Here is an 18,370-nt window from a genome sequence, read left to right as displayed (position 1 = left end):
CATGTTTTGTCAAGACTATTTGACATATGGCTTTTAAACTTTAAACACTTGTTTATCATTAATATTTCCATCTGCAGGCAAGAGTACATAACTCTTGACAACTATTTTGGCTGAATTATGGCCCTTTTTGGACTTTGACATTTTGTCAAAATATTTGAACTGTGGCTTTGAAACTGTTAACACTAGTATATCAACATGATTTCCATCTGTAGGCAAGTGTACATAACTCTGTCAACTATTTTGACTGAATTATGACCCTTTTTGGACTTGGAAATTAGTTAAACTTTTCATACAAGTCTGTGTTTGCCTAACATATAACTTAATAACATATTTGCCATCATGGTCACACATTGCCACTTAGTGCAAGACTAATCGAAATCCACAAATACAGGAAAATTTTTTGTTTTATCCATTTTTTTCTTTTGTGTGAAAATCTATGGAAATATTTTGACCCCATTCTTCAATCAATTCTTCGAATAGTCGAGCGTGCTGTCATCCGACAGCTCTTGTTTTTTCAGCTGTGCAGTATAACCTTCTCTAACAACACCTCTGTAGAGCTTCCACATTTCTACAAGGGCAGATAATTTATTGTCCATTATATTTATGTATATTTTTAAAGTTCTCAGTAAGTTAACATCTCTGGAGTAACCACCTGTGCCCGTATTCATTTTTTAAAGTCTTAAACTTAAGACTGTAAAATGCGAAATTTTCAGTTTGCTCTGGCATCGTCAAATATGCACAGATTGTGAGGATTTTTTTAGGAGTCTTCATACTGCAGTTTGAAATGACTCAGCAAAATTTCAGCTGTACGAAAATGCTATAGACAAAGTTATGACAAATTGAATATTTGCCAGTCTTAAGTCTTAAGTCCAGACTTAAACTGTGACAAATATGGGGCCATAAGTGATGTTGGCTCTACAGAGGTTGAACTGTAATGAGACAGGTGAATACAGACATCCTGCAGATACAGATCACCCTTTGTCTCTCCCAGACATGGTCTTTGTGTAAAGGTTTTACAGTATTTTGATTGTCTATTTCAGATACACAAATATGAAATCAAAGTGGTTGAAGCCTAAACAGGTGATGCACCTGTATGACACTGGTGATAATACACTCAGGGATGAAGTCATAGAAATTCCTGCTAAGTCTCCTCAAGATGGTAAATATATATCTTATATCATAGTGGCTGTTTACTATGCATATTTTTTTTTAAAGTGGTTGTATACCAAGGGTAAATATATATCTTATGTCATTGTGGTTGTGTATCGAGGGTGATGATTTAGAAATACATGTGTGGAGGATGGCAAAATTCCATGCATTTCTATGTAGATATACATGATGATGAAATGCTGTTGTACATCTCCCTGAAGTTTAAATTCTTGTTTATAATAAGTACTGTATTACATACTTGCAAACTATATAACACACGCAGCTAGTGTGTTTTTCGCCAAAAGGTGACAGATAAGTATCCCTTATAAAAATAAAATCTGAAAGCAAACACATAATGACCACACAAAGTGTCATGAGGAATGTTTGGTACAAAAGTGGGACTCTAGAATTTGTATTGTTGAACTCTCCTGTAAGAGTTACAAAGATTGACACTTCCTAGTGTGATTCTTGGATAGAAGTTAGATCTTCATACAGTGTGGAATGTTTCTAGATTAACCCTTAGCTTGCTGGCGGCAAATGATTCAGCCTTTGTGACCAGTGCAGACCAAGATCAGCCTGCACATCCGTGCAGTCTGATCATGGTCTGCACTGTTCGCTATTCAGTCAGTAAATTTTCAGTGCAAACCCCTTTGAATAATAAATGGTACTGTCCAAATTGAAAGATGGACCAGTCCATTATAGAAATATAGCAGGGTAAGGGTTAAGGAATTCATATTGCTTCCTCGTGGATCCAACTTTTTGATGAGCTCAATGTTTATCTAATAAAAATACAATATGATTGTAACCTTAGGGTTAATAATCTATAATGTTGCTGAGTTTATTGACGCTAGATAATGAAGATAGCATTTGAAAAGGTTATTCACCCAGTCAGTGTATGATAGAAGGAAAATGTTAATTAAAGATAAACAATATAGTTAAGTGACATAGACATTTTTGGCACCTTAGTGTGTCTAGATAATTAAACTGTTGTAGGCTCATTTGTGCATAGCTTGTAGAAATGTCGGTGGTAGTTTGTCTGTAATCTGTAATAATAGAGCCTTTGATGTAATTATGTGAGGTACTATAGAAAATGTTTTTGTGCTGCTGACTGTGCTGTTATTTTCTGGTACCTAGTTGAAGAAAACTTTACCCACGTTTGCTTCACAAAGAATTATAGATTGATACACATAAGGAGCATAATTTTCATTTTAAATAAGATTTGCCCATGTTATACAATTTTATTTTGTGTGCACTTTGAAATTTTTTGTTGGTGACAAATTGTCGTAGATTTTGTTTTAGTAGTATCGTTTCACAAATTAAATCCCAGTAAACAAATATCATTTCCGGTCATTTCATCTTTAAATTTTGAAACCCACAAATTTGTGTCCCCTCAGGGTAGGCGCTTTTGTTAACGCCACAAAATTTTATGCCATAATTAAATAATTACACTGTATGTGTTGCTTAAATTTGCTGTTCTTCCTATTTCAGATGTAATAGATACATATAGTTTATTACGCTGGTGTCAGAAGATACTGAATACAGGCAAATACCATACAATCAATGTGACTGACTTGTCATCTTCGTGGAAGAGTGGGCTAGCCTTCTGTGCTCTACTGCACTTCTTCAAACCTGAAGCAATGTAAGATATTACTTTATAGCACCATTCTGTCTCCCACCCACACCTCTGTGGGAGACATATTGATTTACTCCTGTCTGTGTATGTATGTATGTGTGTGTGTGTTTGTCTGTCTGTCTGCCTGTCACAAATCTTGTCCGCACTCCTAAGTCAAACATTTATCATCTGATCTTCTCCAAACTTGAACAAAGTGTATTTGACCATAAGACCTCGGCCAAGTGCAATAACTAGCCAGATCGACCTGGGCACTTTGGAATTATGGCCCTTGAAACTTGTTTTTGATAATCAAAACACTGAAAGTCTGATTAGGCAGTTGTGGGAGACATGCACTTTTCTCAAAAGCAGCTCTAGTTTCTTTTGAGACAGTTGACATACAATGTAATGTTATGCAAATAAACAGTTATCAGGTCAACATCTGAGTGCTATGGTAGTTTTCAGGCTCACAGTTGGGTGATGTGGTAATTATCAAGTCATTAACTAGGTGATATGGTAGTTTTGTCAGGTCAAGAACTAGGTGATACAGTAGTTCTCAGGCTAACAGATGGGTGATATGTTAGTAATCAGGCTTAGACAGTTGGATGATGTAGTAGATTTCAGGTCAACAGCTCTGTGAAATGGTAGTTTTTCTGCCAACATCCAAGGCAAAATGGCAGTCTCCCATGTTTATTTGTGGAGGAGGGAAGATTTTACATGCCCATTTAGAAATATTTAATGCATACCGAGGCTTGTGGATAGAAATATTGATCAGAATGGTAGCTAAATGGCTTAAATACATGAATGAATTAGTCCCCTGTATCACTTATGCAAGCAGTTTGTAAACAATAATGGGCTTATCTGCAAAGTCCAGTTGGCCATATTTATCAGAAGTAATGTATATATTGCTTGTATATTTCAAAGTATAATTTACCCACATTGTGTTGTTTTTTGCCTTTTACAATAACTAAGAATTTATGTAAATGTCCTGTTTTCATAGTTATTAAACTGTTAACATTACTGTGTTTATATTACAGTGAATATGACAGTCTAAATGAAGCAGATGTTATAAAGAACAACCAGCTGGCGTTTGACGTAGCACACAAAGAGTTTGGTATAAACCCCGTACTGACTGGAGAAGATATGGCTAACTGTGATAAACCAGATAAACTTACGATTGTTTCGTACCTCTCACAGTTTTATGATCTCTTCAAGAAACAGAGACCCCCAAGTGGTGAGCATTCTATGTCACTGTTTTGGCGTATTCTTTTTCACTATTAAGTTGTAAGATTGTTTAAACCAGTCTGTCCATCACATAAATGAAAGTAATGACAGTAGTTCTCCTTTGGTGCCCATCCATGCCTGAAAAAATGCTTTGATGGGCACCTGGGATCTTCCTCCACCATCAAAAGCTGGAAAAAGTCACCATGTGACCTTAATTGTGTACGCAAGAGTCTAAACCCAAGGGAAAACCTTTCATTTTTAACCAAAGTCAATTTTTGTCAAATTTTTGTTCCATTTCAGATGACTACCTTAACAGTAGTTTTGATGAGAATCGTAAACACAGGTCACCAAGTCATCGAATGTCGATACTTCAAAAACTTCGGTCTTCTCGCGTTAGTCTGTCCAAACTGAAGAAATCCATAAAGAAAGAGAAAGATATGAATGAAGAATACAACATAAATCAGAACAACAACAACAACAATAATTTCAGTAGGGACAATGTGAGCAAACTAGCAGGAGTACTGTCTTCTAATTGGGAGTCACAGAATAGAGATAATAGGGTGCGTATTTGTTTTATGGCTTTAAATGTTGGTATACAGAAATTCCAGTTTCCGTACTTTTGTATTTCCATCATATAGAGTGCTTAAATGTGAAATATAAATGATGATGTGGCATGCATATGTCCCTAGATCTGAGGTCAAGGTCACACACTTGTGAAATCAAAGATATGCGGAAGGATGTTGGTACTGCCTATGTCATAACCTTTAATGAGTCAGTTATACATAAAGCCTAACAAGCCAAGCTTAAAAAGTCTTTTATATTTTGAAGTCAATACTTAACAGACCATATGAGTCGATTTTAGTATCGTATTAGATGTTGAGAAGTATCTACACCTGCTTGTACATGAGTAGGCATTAAGTCTAAACCTTGCTATATACAAGTTATATCAGAAAAGTCTTCCATAGAAACTCAGAGTAACATAGTAACATGAAATTTAGTGGTATTCGGCATAACACAAACTGATAATTTGTTAACTTCCATTTTCCAGAATGGAAATGTAGAGTTAATGAGGTACAGCAGACTTCCAATAGAGAAAATCACAAGCCAACTGGGTGAGAGTAACGTGAAGAATGAAATAAAGATACACAAGACCCGTGAAAGTTGTCCGAAACTGCCCATGGATGAAATAACTAACAGATTGACCAGGGAAACACCTGACCAGTTCAAAGATATTAAAATGAAGGAAGAAATGATGCCAGTAGTCAAAGGTTAGTGGTTTTATTTGTTGCTGTTTGTTTTGTTTTTGTTTTTTTTTAACCTTTAGCCAGCTGGCAGCAATTGGGTTTGCCTTTGCATCCGTGCAGGCTGATCATGGTCTGCACTGGTTGCTGTTCAGTCAGTAAATTTTCAGTGAACACCCCTTTGAATAATAATTGGTACTGCCAAAATTGAATGATGGACCAGTCCATTTTAGAAATTTAGGGTAAATATAAATTCAGTTTATTGAAACAGATTCTGCAGTGATTGTATTCATCTTTATCTAGCCGTATAATTTAAGAGTTTAACAGAACACTGTCATAACTCATATTAGACAAAGAAAGAGTTACGACAGTTTTCTGTTTCAGGCCTTTATATACAGCCTAACCTTTGTAAATAATGACGTCTTTGTTGAGCAAGAAACCTCCACATAAAGACAGAAATTTTCTTTTTGTCTAAATTTGACTTTTATTTCGTGTAAATCTCTCCAGGGCAACAGCCTCAGTACAACAAACCGATTTTGGTCTTACCAGTATTGTTGCTGAGAGAGATTGCGCTGTACACATTATTTATAGTTTGTTCCTGGATCAGTAGTAATTTCTTCATTTCCACTCAGTTTGATATGTTCAACATTTAAAAAAAATTTGCAAACTTAGGGTTCAGTGAAAACTGAAAAATTGCAGTACAGTATATTGTATAGAAAATATGTAATTTTAAGTATGTCTACAAAAACTTGGTCAGTGTGAGTGTATATGTTTAGTATATATATTTGATTGTATTTCTTTCTCTTACAGTCAGCAAAATGGCAGAGTTACTGGTTTCGAAGTTTAAAAAGAACAGTGATCAACCCCCACCAGAACCTCTTTCGAGAAAAGTTGTAAGTTGTATTATCCCTCACATTGAATTAACTTTTTGTACCCCCCGACAACAAAGTTGTAAGGGGGGGTATACTGGTTTCAGGTTGTCTGTCTGTCTGTCTGTCTGTCCGTCCGTCTGTCTGTCCGTAGACGCAATCTTGTGCGCTCCATCTCTCCTTATCCCCTTGACAGAATTTAATGAAACTTCACACAAGTGATCAGTACCAACAGTAGTTGTGCATGGGGCATGTTAGGTTCTTTTAGAAAAAAAATTTGCAGAGTTATGGGACTTTGTTTTTTTGTTACTATACTATATACATAGACACAATCTTGTACGGACCATCTCTCCTGATCCCCTTGACACAATTTAATGAAACTTCACACAAGTGATCAGTACCAACAGTAGTTGTGCGTGGGGCATGTAAGGTTCTTTTAGAAAAAAAATTTGCAGAGTTATGGGACTTTGTTTTTTTGTTACTATACTATATACATAGACACAATCTTGTGCGCACCATCTCTCCTGATCCCCTTGACACAATTTAATGAAACTTCACACAAGTGATCAGTAACAACAGTAGTTGTGCATGGGGCATGTTAGCTTCTTTCAGAAAAAAAAATTTGCAGAGTTATGGGACTTTGTTTTTTTGTTACTGTACTATATGCATAGACACAATCTTGTGCGCACCATCTCTCCTCATCCCCTTGACACAATTTAATGAAACTTCACACAAGTGATCAGTATCAACAGTAGTTGTGCATGGGGCATGTTAGGTTCTTTCAGCGACAAAAATTGCAGAGTTATGGGACTTTGTTTCTTGTTAACATACTATGTACATACAGTCTGCATATGCAATCTTGTGCATGCCTAATCTACCAAACCCTTACACACAATTTAATGAAACTTCACACAAGTGATCAGTACCAACCCTAGTTGTGCATGGTGCATGTTACATTCTTTAGATAAATATTCTGCATAGTTATGGGACTTTGTTTTTTGTTACTTTACTGTATACATACAGTCTATATACATACAGTCCACGTAATTATGTAATCTTGTGTGCGTCAAATTGCAATGTACTGTGTCAGTGCATGCGGGGGGTACATTCATCACCTTTAGTGATAGCTCTAGTTATTTCTTTTTCCACAATGTCAGGTGGGGAAGTTAAAAATGCAAGGTAATGTACTGTAGTGCAAGATTACTTCTTTAAAATTCTGGCGTAATATAAATCTTGAATTCATCATGTCATGATTTCATAAAGTTTCAGTAAAATCAAGTAAATGGATTTCTGTAGTTCGTGATACAAAGATAGCGTTAAGCAGATTCATCAAGATTTGAATAGAATCAGTGTTTGCAGTTTATAGAAGTAGAATCAAGGTTCTTCATTAATTCCATAGTAATAAAAGATTAGAGGTTTATTTAGCTTTAGTATTTGTTTTTACAAAAAAAATGGCAATATTCAAAAAATGTTCTGTTTTATCTCTAACAGAAGGGCCAGCCAATGATGGTAGCTGCCCAGCCAGCCAGTGAATTTTGTTTCTTCTGTGGTAAACGTGTCTACATCATGGAGCGTATGTCAGTAGAGAACGTGTTTTTCCATAGCCAGTGTTTCAAGTGCGAGTTCTGTGGTGTATTACTGAGAAGTAATACATACTCTGTGGACAAGAACAACTATGGTGATGGTAGGTTATCTTGTTTCTTATGAAATGGTGGTCTGTTTTTAGCTCACCTGAGCAATGCTCAGGTGAGTTTTTCTGATCGCTCGATGTCCGGCGTCTGTCGTCTGTCTGTCGTCTGTCGTCTGTCTGTCGTCTGTCTGTCAACATTTAGCTTGTGTATGCGATAGAGGCTGTATTTTTCAACTGATCTTCATGAAACTTGGTCAGAATGATTACCTTGATGAAATCTAGGCCGAGTTCGAAAATGAGTCATCTGGGGTCAAAAACTAGGTCACTAGGTCAAATCAAAGAAAAACCTTGTGTATGCGATAGAGGCTGTATTTTTCAATTGATCTTCACGAATTTTGGTCAGAATGATAACCTTGATGAAATCTAGGCCGAGTTCGAAAATGGGTCATCTCGGGTCAAAAACTAGGTCACTAGGTCAAATCAAAGAAAAACCTTGTGTATGCGATAGAGGCTGTATTTTTCAACTGATCTTCATGAATATTGGTCAGAATGATTGCCTTGATGAAATCTAGGCCGAGTTCGAAAATGGGTCATCTCGGGTCAAAAACTAGGTCACTAGGTCAAATCAAGGAAAAACCTTGTGTATGCGATAGAGGCTGTATTTTTCAATTATTCTTCATGAATATTGGTCAGAATGATAATCTTGATGAAATCTAGGCCGAGTTCGAAAATGGGTCATCTCGGGTTAAAAACTAGGTCACTAGGTCAAATCAAAGAAAAACCTTGTGTATGCGATAGAGGCTGTACTTTTCAATTGATCTTCATGAATATTGGTCAGAATGATTGCCTTGATGAAATCTAGGCCGAGTTAGAAAATGGGTCATCTCGGGTCAAAAACTAGGTCACTAGGTCAAATCAAAGAAAAACCTTGTGTATGCGATAGAGGCTGTATTTTTCAATTGATCTTCATGAATTTTGGTCAGAGTGATTACCTTGATGAAATCTAGGCCGAGTTCCAAAATGGGTCATCTTGGGTCAAAAACTAGGTCACTAGGTCAAATCAAGGAAAAACCTTGTGTATGCGATAGAGGCTGTATTTTTCAACTGATCTTCATGAAATTTAGCCAGATTGATTACCTTGATAAAATCTAGGCCGAGTTCGAAAATGGGTCATCTTGGGTCAAAAACTAGGTCACTAGGTCAAATCGAAGAAAAACATTGTGTATGCAATAGAGGATGTAGTTTTCAATTGATCTTCATGAAATTTGGTCAGAGTGATTGCCTTGATGAAATCTAGGTCGAATTTGAATATGGGTTATCTGAGGTCAAAAACTAGGTCACTAGGTCAAATTAAAGAAAAATCTTGTGTATGCGATAGAGACTGTTTTTTTTCAATTGATTTTTATGAAATTTGGTCAGGATGATTGCCTTAATGAAATCTAGGTCGAATTTGAATATGGGTCATCTGAGGTCAAAAACTAGGTCACTTGGTCAAATCAAAGAAAAAACTTGTGTATGTGATAGAGGCTGTATTTTTCAATTGATCTTTATGAATTTTGGTCAGAATGATTGCCTTGATAAAATCTAGGTCGAGTTTGAACATGGGTCATCTAGGGTCAAAAACTAGGTCATATCTAAGAAAATGCTTGTTTTTTATCGCAAGAGACCAATTTTTTGGTCCAATCTTAATGAAAATTGGTCAGAATATTTGTTTCCATGAAATCACTAGGTCAAACATGTTTTACACTGTTATGGTGTGTTTCTTAGGTGAGCGACCTAGGGCCATCTTGGCCCTCTTGTTAATTTTTGTGCCTCCTTGAAGTAAGTATACGGTAGGGCCTTTGTGGCCATGTGGCTAAGGTAGCTGATTTTGAATCACTTGCCCCTCACCGATGTAGGTTTGAGCCTCGGGGCTTTGAATTCTTCATGTGAGGAAGCCATCCAGCTGGCTTACGGATGGTCGGTGGTTCTACCCAGGTGCCCACTGATGAAATTATTCAGGGGCACTTGGGGTCTTCCTCCACCATCAAAGCTGGAAAGTCGCCATATGACGTATAAATGTGTTGGTGCAATGTTAAATCCAACAAAACAAACAAACCTTGTAGTAAGTATCGGAATCTAGAGTCATTGCTGTAGGTCCATAAGTATTTGAGGCATTGTCAGTCTCTCCATTTATTATCTGACAGAATGGGTTCCAACTTTTAGATGGTTGCCCATATGTATAGATATAATTAAAGAAAGGACTGTTTTAGGGGGTCATTATTGCTGTGGTAAAGAGTTTTCACTTTAAGCATACAGAAATTTAATGTTAATATATATAAAGCAGACCTGTTGAATTGAAAGTCATTGTATGTTAAATTTTAAAAAACAAAACAATAGGCGTTATCTAAATTGTTCTCACAAAATCACCACACAGTTAAAACCGGTGTGTATTAGTTAATTGCATGGCACAATGAGGCAGTCAGTAACGTATTATATGAAACCTTTGATAAGAATATTACATGTAGTACAATGCCGATTTACACATATATATATATATATATATATATATTTTTTTTTTTTTTTTTTTTTTTTTTTTTTTCAGCATACAGATTCTTCTGTTTCCGCCATGCATTGCCACAGAGTCGATTTGGAAAACCCGCCCGTAAACGTGTTGCTGAAGATGTGCCAGATGATGTTTCCAAGAAAAACATTCCATGTGAACCTGCTGACTTGGGACCAACACCAACTAAAGTTTCTGCAACCTCTAGATCTCCTACAAAGCAAAAACCAGGTTTCAACTCATTCACATGTTTAAAGTATATGCAATGCAAACGATTAGCTCTAATTGAATATCAGATTTGAACTGGTCTGGACTTATGTTTGAAAACTATTTGAGTTAGTGTTGAGATATGTTTTATAATTATTCTGAAATAATGCTTTATAATCATTCTTAAATAATCTTTTTACAATATTATTCAACAGACACAAGAATAAGTACAGTTTAAAGACAGACATTCAATTAAGAGTAAAAAGCCAGCTTCTCTTCTGTTTGAAGTCTTCTTTTTCCTGTTTATATCTTTTAGTTAGTTGTTATTGAAGACCAAACTGTTGAAGACCAAATGTTAGGATTTTATAGAATACCATACTGTTTAGATCTAAGATTGCAGTTTTATTGCAAACCATTGTGTTAAAGATCTAACATTGCGGCTTTCCCGTTTTTCAGAGATGTTGTCTCCAGTTTCAAACACTGAGGATTTAAATTCAAGTCTTAAGACTCCAGAGCGTATAGAGTTTGAGAACACGATTGAAGGCTTACAGGAGGAGACAGAGGAAGAACAGTGGGAGCACAATATGAGTATGTCGTTGTCGCGAGGCGGCGAACTGGAGATGGAAATGCAGTATGATGAGGACGAGGATTCTGACGACTCGGATCTTGAGTATGTTTGCTAACTGGATTAATTGATAACTGTAGCGAATGATGAATTTGGAATTCATTGCAGAAATATGTTAATTCTTGTATATGAATCCACGACATTGTTATAAGTAATGTTAAAGGGGTAACTTGGGATGTCTTCCCACCATTTAAGCTGGAAAAATAGCTGTCTTCATCCCATGAAGAACAAAAACCAAAAGTTGTCGTCAAATCAGATTAAAATAAGAAGTTGCCTGATAAAGCTGTTATAAAATAGATATCAAATAAAAGCAGTGTTAACATTACTATTTGCCAAACCCAGACCCATTTTTATCTGGAGTGACAGAAATTAAACAAATGGTAAAGAAATCAGTTGCAATTATGTGTGTTTTACTTGACCAATAGTTTTACTGCTCATAATTTATTTCTGAAGAATTTTTATGACAGACTTGCATGAAAGAGCTGAGATTATAGAAAGAAAAAAATGTTACCAGGACTTGAATTTAAATGATAAGAACAATTTTCAGAGAACTCCTGTCCGAAATGGACGTGCTGGATTATGAAGAAGTGACGGAACTATTAGATGTTTGGTATGAAATTTGCTCGCGGAATGCTTTGAGATATATGGCTAGAAAATATCCTCCTTAGTTTTCATTGCCTTAATGAATTTAGGTGTCACTGTTGTTTGATATGTGTATTTAGCAGTTGAAGAGATGATTTTGGAATGTATTTAACACATGCAGCAGCAGTGAACAAGATTAAGATGTTTCGCTTAATCAGTGTCTCAGCTATAGATCAGTTTTAGATTTGACATGTGCGAATGGTCATTGTTGCATGAAATATATGCATTCTTGTGTTAACAGGATGCAGCCCAATTTTACGTGTAATACACTTTCCCAAAGTGCAGTTAAAAGGTTATATTATGTTTGTTTAAACAAATTATTTAAGTTGACATGTTTGTTCAGTGAATGATTTAAGTTTATTTGCTTGGTCAGTAATTGACTTCATTTCAGTGAATGATTTAGGTTGATAGGTCAATTCAGTGAATAATTTAGGTCAGTAGGTCAGTTCAGTGAATGATTTAGGTTGATTGGTTAGATCAGTGAATGAGTTAAGTCGGTAAGTCAGTTCAGTGAATGATTTAGGTTGATAGGTCAGTTCAGTGAATGATTTAGGTCGGTAGGTCAGTTCAGTGAATGATTTATGTCGATAGGTTTGTTCAGTGAATGATTTATGTCGATAGGTTTGTTCAGTGAATGATTTAGGTTGATAGGTGAGTTAAGTGAATGATTTAGGTTGATAGGTCAGTTTAGTGGATGATCTAGCCTCCACCTCTGATAATTCATGTGGGGAAGTTGGCAGTTACTTGCGGAGAACAGGTTTGTACTGGTACAGAACCCAGGAACACTGGTTAGGTTAACTGCCCGCCGTTACATAACTGAAATACTGTTGAAAAACGGCGTTAAACCCAAAACAAAAAAAAAAAAAAAAAAAAAAAGTGGATGATCTAGGTCGGTAGGTCAGTTCAGTGAATGATTTAGGCTGATAGGTCAGTTCAGTGGATGATCTAGGTTGATAGGTCAGTTCAGTGAATGATTTAGGCTGATAGGTCAGTTCAGTGGATGATCTAGGTTGATAGGTCAGTTCAGTGGATGATCTAGGTTGATAGGTCAGTTCAGTGAATGATTTAGGCTGATAGGTCAGTTCAGTAAATGATTTAGGTTGAAAAGTTAGTTCAGTGAATGATTTAAGTTGATATGTTAGTTCAGTGAATGTTTTAAGTTGATAGGTTAGTTAAGTGAATGATTTAGGCCAATAGGTCTGTTCAGTGAATGATATAGGCCGATAGGTTTGTTCAGTGAATGATTTAAGTTGATGTGTTAGTTCAGTGAATGATTTAAGTTGATATGTTAGTTCAGTGAATGATGTAAGTTGAGAGGTTAGTTCAGTGAATGATTTAAGTTGATATGTTAGTTCAGTGAATGATTAAAGTTGATAGGATAGTTCAGTGAATGATTAAGTTGATAGCTCAATGAATGATTTGTTTGTGAGTTAGTTTGATCGATTAGTTCAATGAATGATTTAAGTTGATATGTTTGTTCAATGAATGATTTGAGTTAATTAACTGAGAATGCAGTCAAATGCATGTTCTCCCTAGTTTAATCCCTTAAAGCTATGTTTTAGTATTGAGAACCGGCTAACATGGATTTATTTTTCACCAAAATGATGTTGTTATATAAATTAACAGTAGTCCATGTATGCAGTATATTGTTTGTGTAAGAATTTACGTGTTTTTTAGTTTGCATCTTGATTACATAAGTTCTGTAACAGGCAATTGAATGTGATATTGTAATGATAAAGTTTCATAAGGCTTTTATATGTGTGACAACACGTCTTTTGAGTTCCTTGTTAAAATTTTTAGAAGAGTAACACAAGTTTGATCATATTAAGTAAGCCATTTTAAACACTTCTTCCTTGACGTTGGTTGGAATATTCAATCAGTACCGAAGTGGTTATGATAAAGGGTCATGTGTTGATCAGCTTTGAGACAAAAAATTAAACACTAGCTAAACATTATTAAGAAAGATTAAAAAGAAAGAGCATCAATTCATTTAATTATTAACCTTTAGCCTGCTGGCTGTGAGTGATTCTGACTTTGCAACCAGTGCAGGCTAATCGTGGTCTGCACTGTTCCCTATTCAGTCAGTAAATTTTCAGTGACCACCCCTTCGAATAATAAATGGTACTGCCCAAATTGAATGATAGACTAGTCCATTTTAGAAATTTAGCAGGGTAAGGGTTAATTATTAGTCAAGGAAATCGTTTAGATTGAAATATGAACAACTTGTCATAAGCGTCTTGATTTTGTTGTGTTTCCCGAGATGGGAGTTTTTTTTCAACATTTGAAAAAACGCCGAAGAAGTTTGTTCTGAAGTTGAAAAAGTAGTGAGATAAATAAAATGCTAGGTCACAAAGTCTGTATGGTTGAAAAACGTAATATAATCTATTTGTATAGGTCTGAAGATGAGGAGTTTCAGGAAGCTGTGGATCTGTACACATCAGGCCGGCTAGAGGAGTCAATCAGCCTGGCCAGGGAGAGTCTCAGGCATTCACGGGAAAACCTCCTTAAAGCTCAGGAAGCGGACGAGGACACTGAGGTCGAAGGTCAGTAAAAATTTTCTTCAGTCTATTTACAGTGCTTTGTTGGACTAGCCTCAAGACTAATAATGAAAAATATTACTGCAAAATGTTGGTTACATATTGGTCGTTTAACATCATTTCAAAAAGACAATGGTATTTTATTATTAAGAGTTTTCATAGTGTAATGCTAGTAAAATTATCATCTGGGAATGGTATACATGTCTATAGACAGATGACTTTAGTAAAACTAGAATAAAAGGAACATCGTTTAGGTCCAAGTATTGGGTGAAGGGGTTCTGATTGTGGCTAAGTGTTTTATATCATTCAACTTTACTGTTTGTTTAAGCCTCACTGGTGTTCTGTTCTACCAGGTGCTATTATGCTGGATTCAGAGGATAGATGCTTCTACAAAATGTTACATCTGAAAAAATTTGCTACTATCCAACACTAGGGACATTTCTCTTTAGCTAAAGCCAACAGTGAAATACAACATTGAATGTCATTGTTAATTAAAAGTTTACAATACAAAGGGCTTGGAAGGGAATTCTAGAAAGTTACAAAATAGTTTATTATGTCTCCCCTAGGAGACATATTGTTTTTGCCCTGTCCGTCCGTCTTTCCGTCCGTCCGTCCGTACGTCACACTTCATTTACGAGCAATAACTGGAGAACCATTTGACCTAGAACTTTCAAACTTCATAGGTTTGTAGGGCTGCTGGAGTAGACGACCCCTATTGTTTTTGGGGTCACTCCGTCAAAGGTCAAGGTCACAGGGGCCTGAACATTGAAAACCATTTCCGATCAATAACTAGAGAACCACTAGACCCAGAATGTTGAAACTTCATAGGATGACTGGTCATGAAGAGTAGATGACCCCTATTGATTTTGGGATCACTCCGTCAAAGGTCAAGGTCACAGGGGTCTGAACATTGAAAACCATTTCCGATCAATAACTAGAGAACCACTTGACCCAGAATGTTGAAACTTCATAGGATGATTGTACATGAAGAGTAGATGACCCCTATTGATTTTGGGGTCACTCCGTCAAAGGTCAAGGTCACAGGGGCCTGAACATTGAAAACCATTTCCGGTCAGTAACTTGAGAACCACTTGACCCAGAATGTTGAAACTTAATAGGATGATTGATCATGCAGAGTAGATGACCCCTAACAATTTTGGGGTCACTCCGTCAAAGGTCAAGGTCACAGGGGCCTGAACATTGAAAACCATTTCCGGTCAGTAACTTGAGAACCACTTGACCCAGAGTGATGAAACTTCATAGGATGATTGTACATGCAGAGTAGATGACCCCTAACGATTTTAGGGTCACTCTGTTAAAGGTCAAGGCCACAGGAGCCTGAACATGGAAAACCATTTCCAATCAGTATCTTGAGAACCTCTCGACCCAGAATGTTGAAACTTCATAGGATGATTGTTCATGCAGAGTAAATGACCCCTATTGTTTTTGGGGTCACTCCGTTAAAGGTCAAGGTCACAGGGGCCTGAACATTGATAACCAGTTCTGATCAGTAACTTGAGAACCACTTGACCCAGAATGTTGAAACTTCATAGGATGATTGAACATGCAGAGTAGATGACCCCTATTGATTTTGGGGTCAGTCTATTAAAGGTCAAGGTCACAGTGGCCTGTTCATGTAAAATCATTTTTTGGAAATAACTTGAGAACCACTTGACCTACAATGTTGAAACTTAAGAGGATGATTGGACATGCAGAGTAGATGACCCGTATTTATTTTGAGGTCACTTGATCAAAGGTCAAGGTCACAGGAGCCTGAACAGTGACTTGAGAACCACTAGGCCACGAGTGTTGAAATTTAGCGGGATGACTGGACATGCCAAGTAGATGATCCCTATTGCAGCCAACCATCAGTGTCTCTTTGACTTTCACTCCTGACCCTATTGACTTCTTGCCTATAGGACTTTGCATTGGGGGAGACATGCGCTTTTTTACAAAAGCATTTTCTAGTTATACATGAAGTTTCTTGTTTCTAAACTACTGCAGGAGTAAATCTTGATGCTGGTTTTTACAATCTGCATAAAGAAAACACATACTCCCCAAACTCCCCAAACTTTACCAAATTTTATCATTAATGCAATATTAGATTTAATTTAAAACATTATCGTCTTCGACATAATAAAAACATGATTTAATTTACAGAATATGACGAGGAATCTGAGACAGAAGATTCAGATACCGAAATGGAAGATGAAACATTTGAACCAAACAGTACCAAAACAGAGTCTCATTCAGAGGCCCGCTCAGCCACAGAGTCCAGGTCTGATTCTCAGTTGTCCATAAATAGAAACAACTCCTCTGTCTCGGAGCCGGTATCTGTCGGAAAAGTGTCAAACTTGCAACCGGCTTCTAGCACCTCACAGTCACAATCAACAGTTACCAATGGTGCCAACTCATCCATGGCAAGGGCGGCTCGAGCAGATTTCTTCACTTCTCCTCCAGAGCCACTTAGACTGGACCCCTTCAAAATGTTTGGAATGGCAAGAAAAAATCCAGTAAAAGAAGAACCTGTGTCCCAGTCTAATGGCAATGGTGAAACAAAGCCTCCAGTAGATGGAGAAGGGGACGTTGAATCAGATGAAGGAACTGACCGCCAGGTTTGTGATTTATATACAATACATGAAAGAGACCACGTAAGGGATTAGCAAGACGCAGTCTCTTTATACAACATAAGTTGTTCTTTAACAACACATAAAGCAACTGAAAAAGTAGTATGTAATGTACATGTCTCTTTATAGGTGTCGTCTCTCAAGCAGGTTTGTAAAATGTACTTGACATCTCAGCTTTATATGTGGAATACCACAGACACTTTTTACAGCTGCCTGAAAAGGTAAAAATGTAATACTTGCACATATGAAATGCAGACTGTATTCATACTATTGCCAGTCTGAAGCTGGCCTGATAATTGCTAGTATAATTAGCATAAAATTTAAGATAACAAATGTGCATGTTTTATTTATAGATACTCACTTTATATGTAGAGAATCCTCATCAAATGAATTTAGTTTGACAAACTGTGTGAATTATCTTGTGTTTGTAGAGCTACATTCACAATTAAATGTCATGAATAATGGTCATTTGTTAAAAACATTCAATTTTATACTATGCTATGTTATACATGTATTAGGTGTGTACTGTACCTAACCCACAATACTCTTTTTACAAACAAATATGTTATTTCATGTTTACATACTTACCGGTACTATGAAGTAATTATGTCTCCCCCAGGAGACATATTGTTTTTGCCCTGTCCTTCCGTCCGTCCGTACATCACACTTCATTTCCGAGCAATAACTGGAGAACCATTTGACCTAGAACCTTCAAACTTCATAGGGTTGTAGAGCTGCTGGAGTAGGCGACCCCTATTGTTTTTGGGGTCACTCCGTCAAAGGGGCCTGAACATTGAAAACCATTTCCGATCAATAACTAGAGAACCACTTGACCCAGAATGTTGAAACTTCATAGGATGATTGGTCATGAAGAGTAGATGACCCCTATTGATTTTGGGGTCACTCCGTCAAAGGTCAAGGTCACAGGGGCCTGAACATTGAAAACCATTTCCGATCAATAACTAGAGAACCACTTGACCCAGAATGTTGAAACTTCATAGGATGATTGGTCATGAAAAGTAGATGACCCCTATTGATTTTGGGGTCATTCCGTCAAAGGTCAAGGTCACAGGGGCCTGAACATTGAAAACCATTTCCAATCAATAACTAGAGAACCACCTGACGCAGAATGTTGAAACTTTATAGGATGATTGGTCATAAAGAGTAGATGACCCCTATTGTTTTTGGGGTCACTCCGTCAAAGGTCAAGGTCACAGGGGCCTGAACATTTAAAACCATTTCTGATCAATAACTAGAGAACCACTTGACCCAGAATGTTGAAACTTCATAGGATGATTGTACAGGCAAAGTAGATGACCCCTATCGATTTTAGGGTCACTCCATTAAAGGTCAAGGTCACAGGGGCCTGAACATTGAAAACCATTTCTGGTCAGTAACTTGAGAACCACTTGACCCAGAATGTTGAAACTTAATAGGATGATTGGTCATAAAGAATAAATGACCCCTA

At 36.7% G+C, this 18,370-nt stretch overlaps 1 protein-coding gene across 5 annotated transcripts in view; it reads left to right on the top strand.

Moving 5' to 3' along the window:
• Positions 1 to 18,370, top strand: part of LOC123551200 (F-actin-monooxygenase MICAL3-like) — an 87,685-nt gene that overhangs the window by 49,927 nt on the left and 19,388 nt on the right. For 4 of the 5 annotated variants that reach the window (XM_053540815.1, XM_053540816.1, XM_053540812.1 and 1 more), the window contains 12 exons: positions 1,041 to 1,159; positions 2,638 to 2,788; positions 3,796 to 3,992; positions 4,283 to 4,542; positions 5,031 to 5,250; positions 6,034 to 6,116; positions 7,584 to 7,776; positions 10,307 to 10,495; positions 10,928 to 11,141; positions 11,644 to 11,706; positions 14,133 to 14,281; positions 16,436 to 16,890. In XM_053540815.1, coding sequence (XP_053396790.1) covers positions 1,041 to 1,159; positions 2,638 to 2,788; positions 3,796 to 3,992; positions 4,283 to 4,542; positions 5,031 to 5,250; positions 6,034 to 6,116; positions 7,584 to 7,776; positions 10,307 to 10,495; positions 10,928 to 11,141; positions 11,644 to 11,706; positions 14,133 to 14,281; positions 16,436 to 16,890 — 2,293 coding nt within the window. The remainder of the gene's footprint in view (positions 1 to 1,040; positions 1,160 to 2,637; positions 2,789 to 3,795; positions 3,993 to 4,282; positions 4,543 to 5,030; positions 5,251 to 6,033; positions 6,117 to 7,583; positions 7,777 to 10,306; positions 10,496 to 10,927; positions 11,142 to 11,643; positions 11,707 to 14,132; positions 14,282 to 16,435; positions 16,891 to 18,370) is intronic. The other variant, XM_053540813.1, reaches the window with a different exon arrangement.

Source organism: Mercenaria mercenaria, chromosome 4 (assembly GCF_021730395.1).
Source record: "Mercenaria mercenaria strain notata chromosome 4, MADL_Memer_1, whole genome shotgun sequence".
NCBI lineage: Eukaryota > Metazoa > Mollusca > Bivalvia > Venerida > Veneridae > Mercenaria > Mercenaria mercenaria.
The sequence above is the reverse complement of the archived record's forward strand: the minus strand, read 5'-3'. Positions and strand labels throughout refer to the sequence as shown.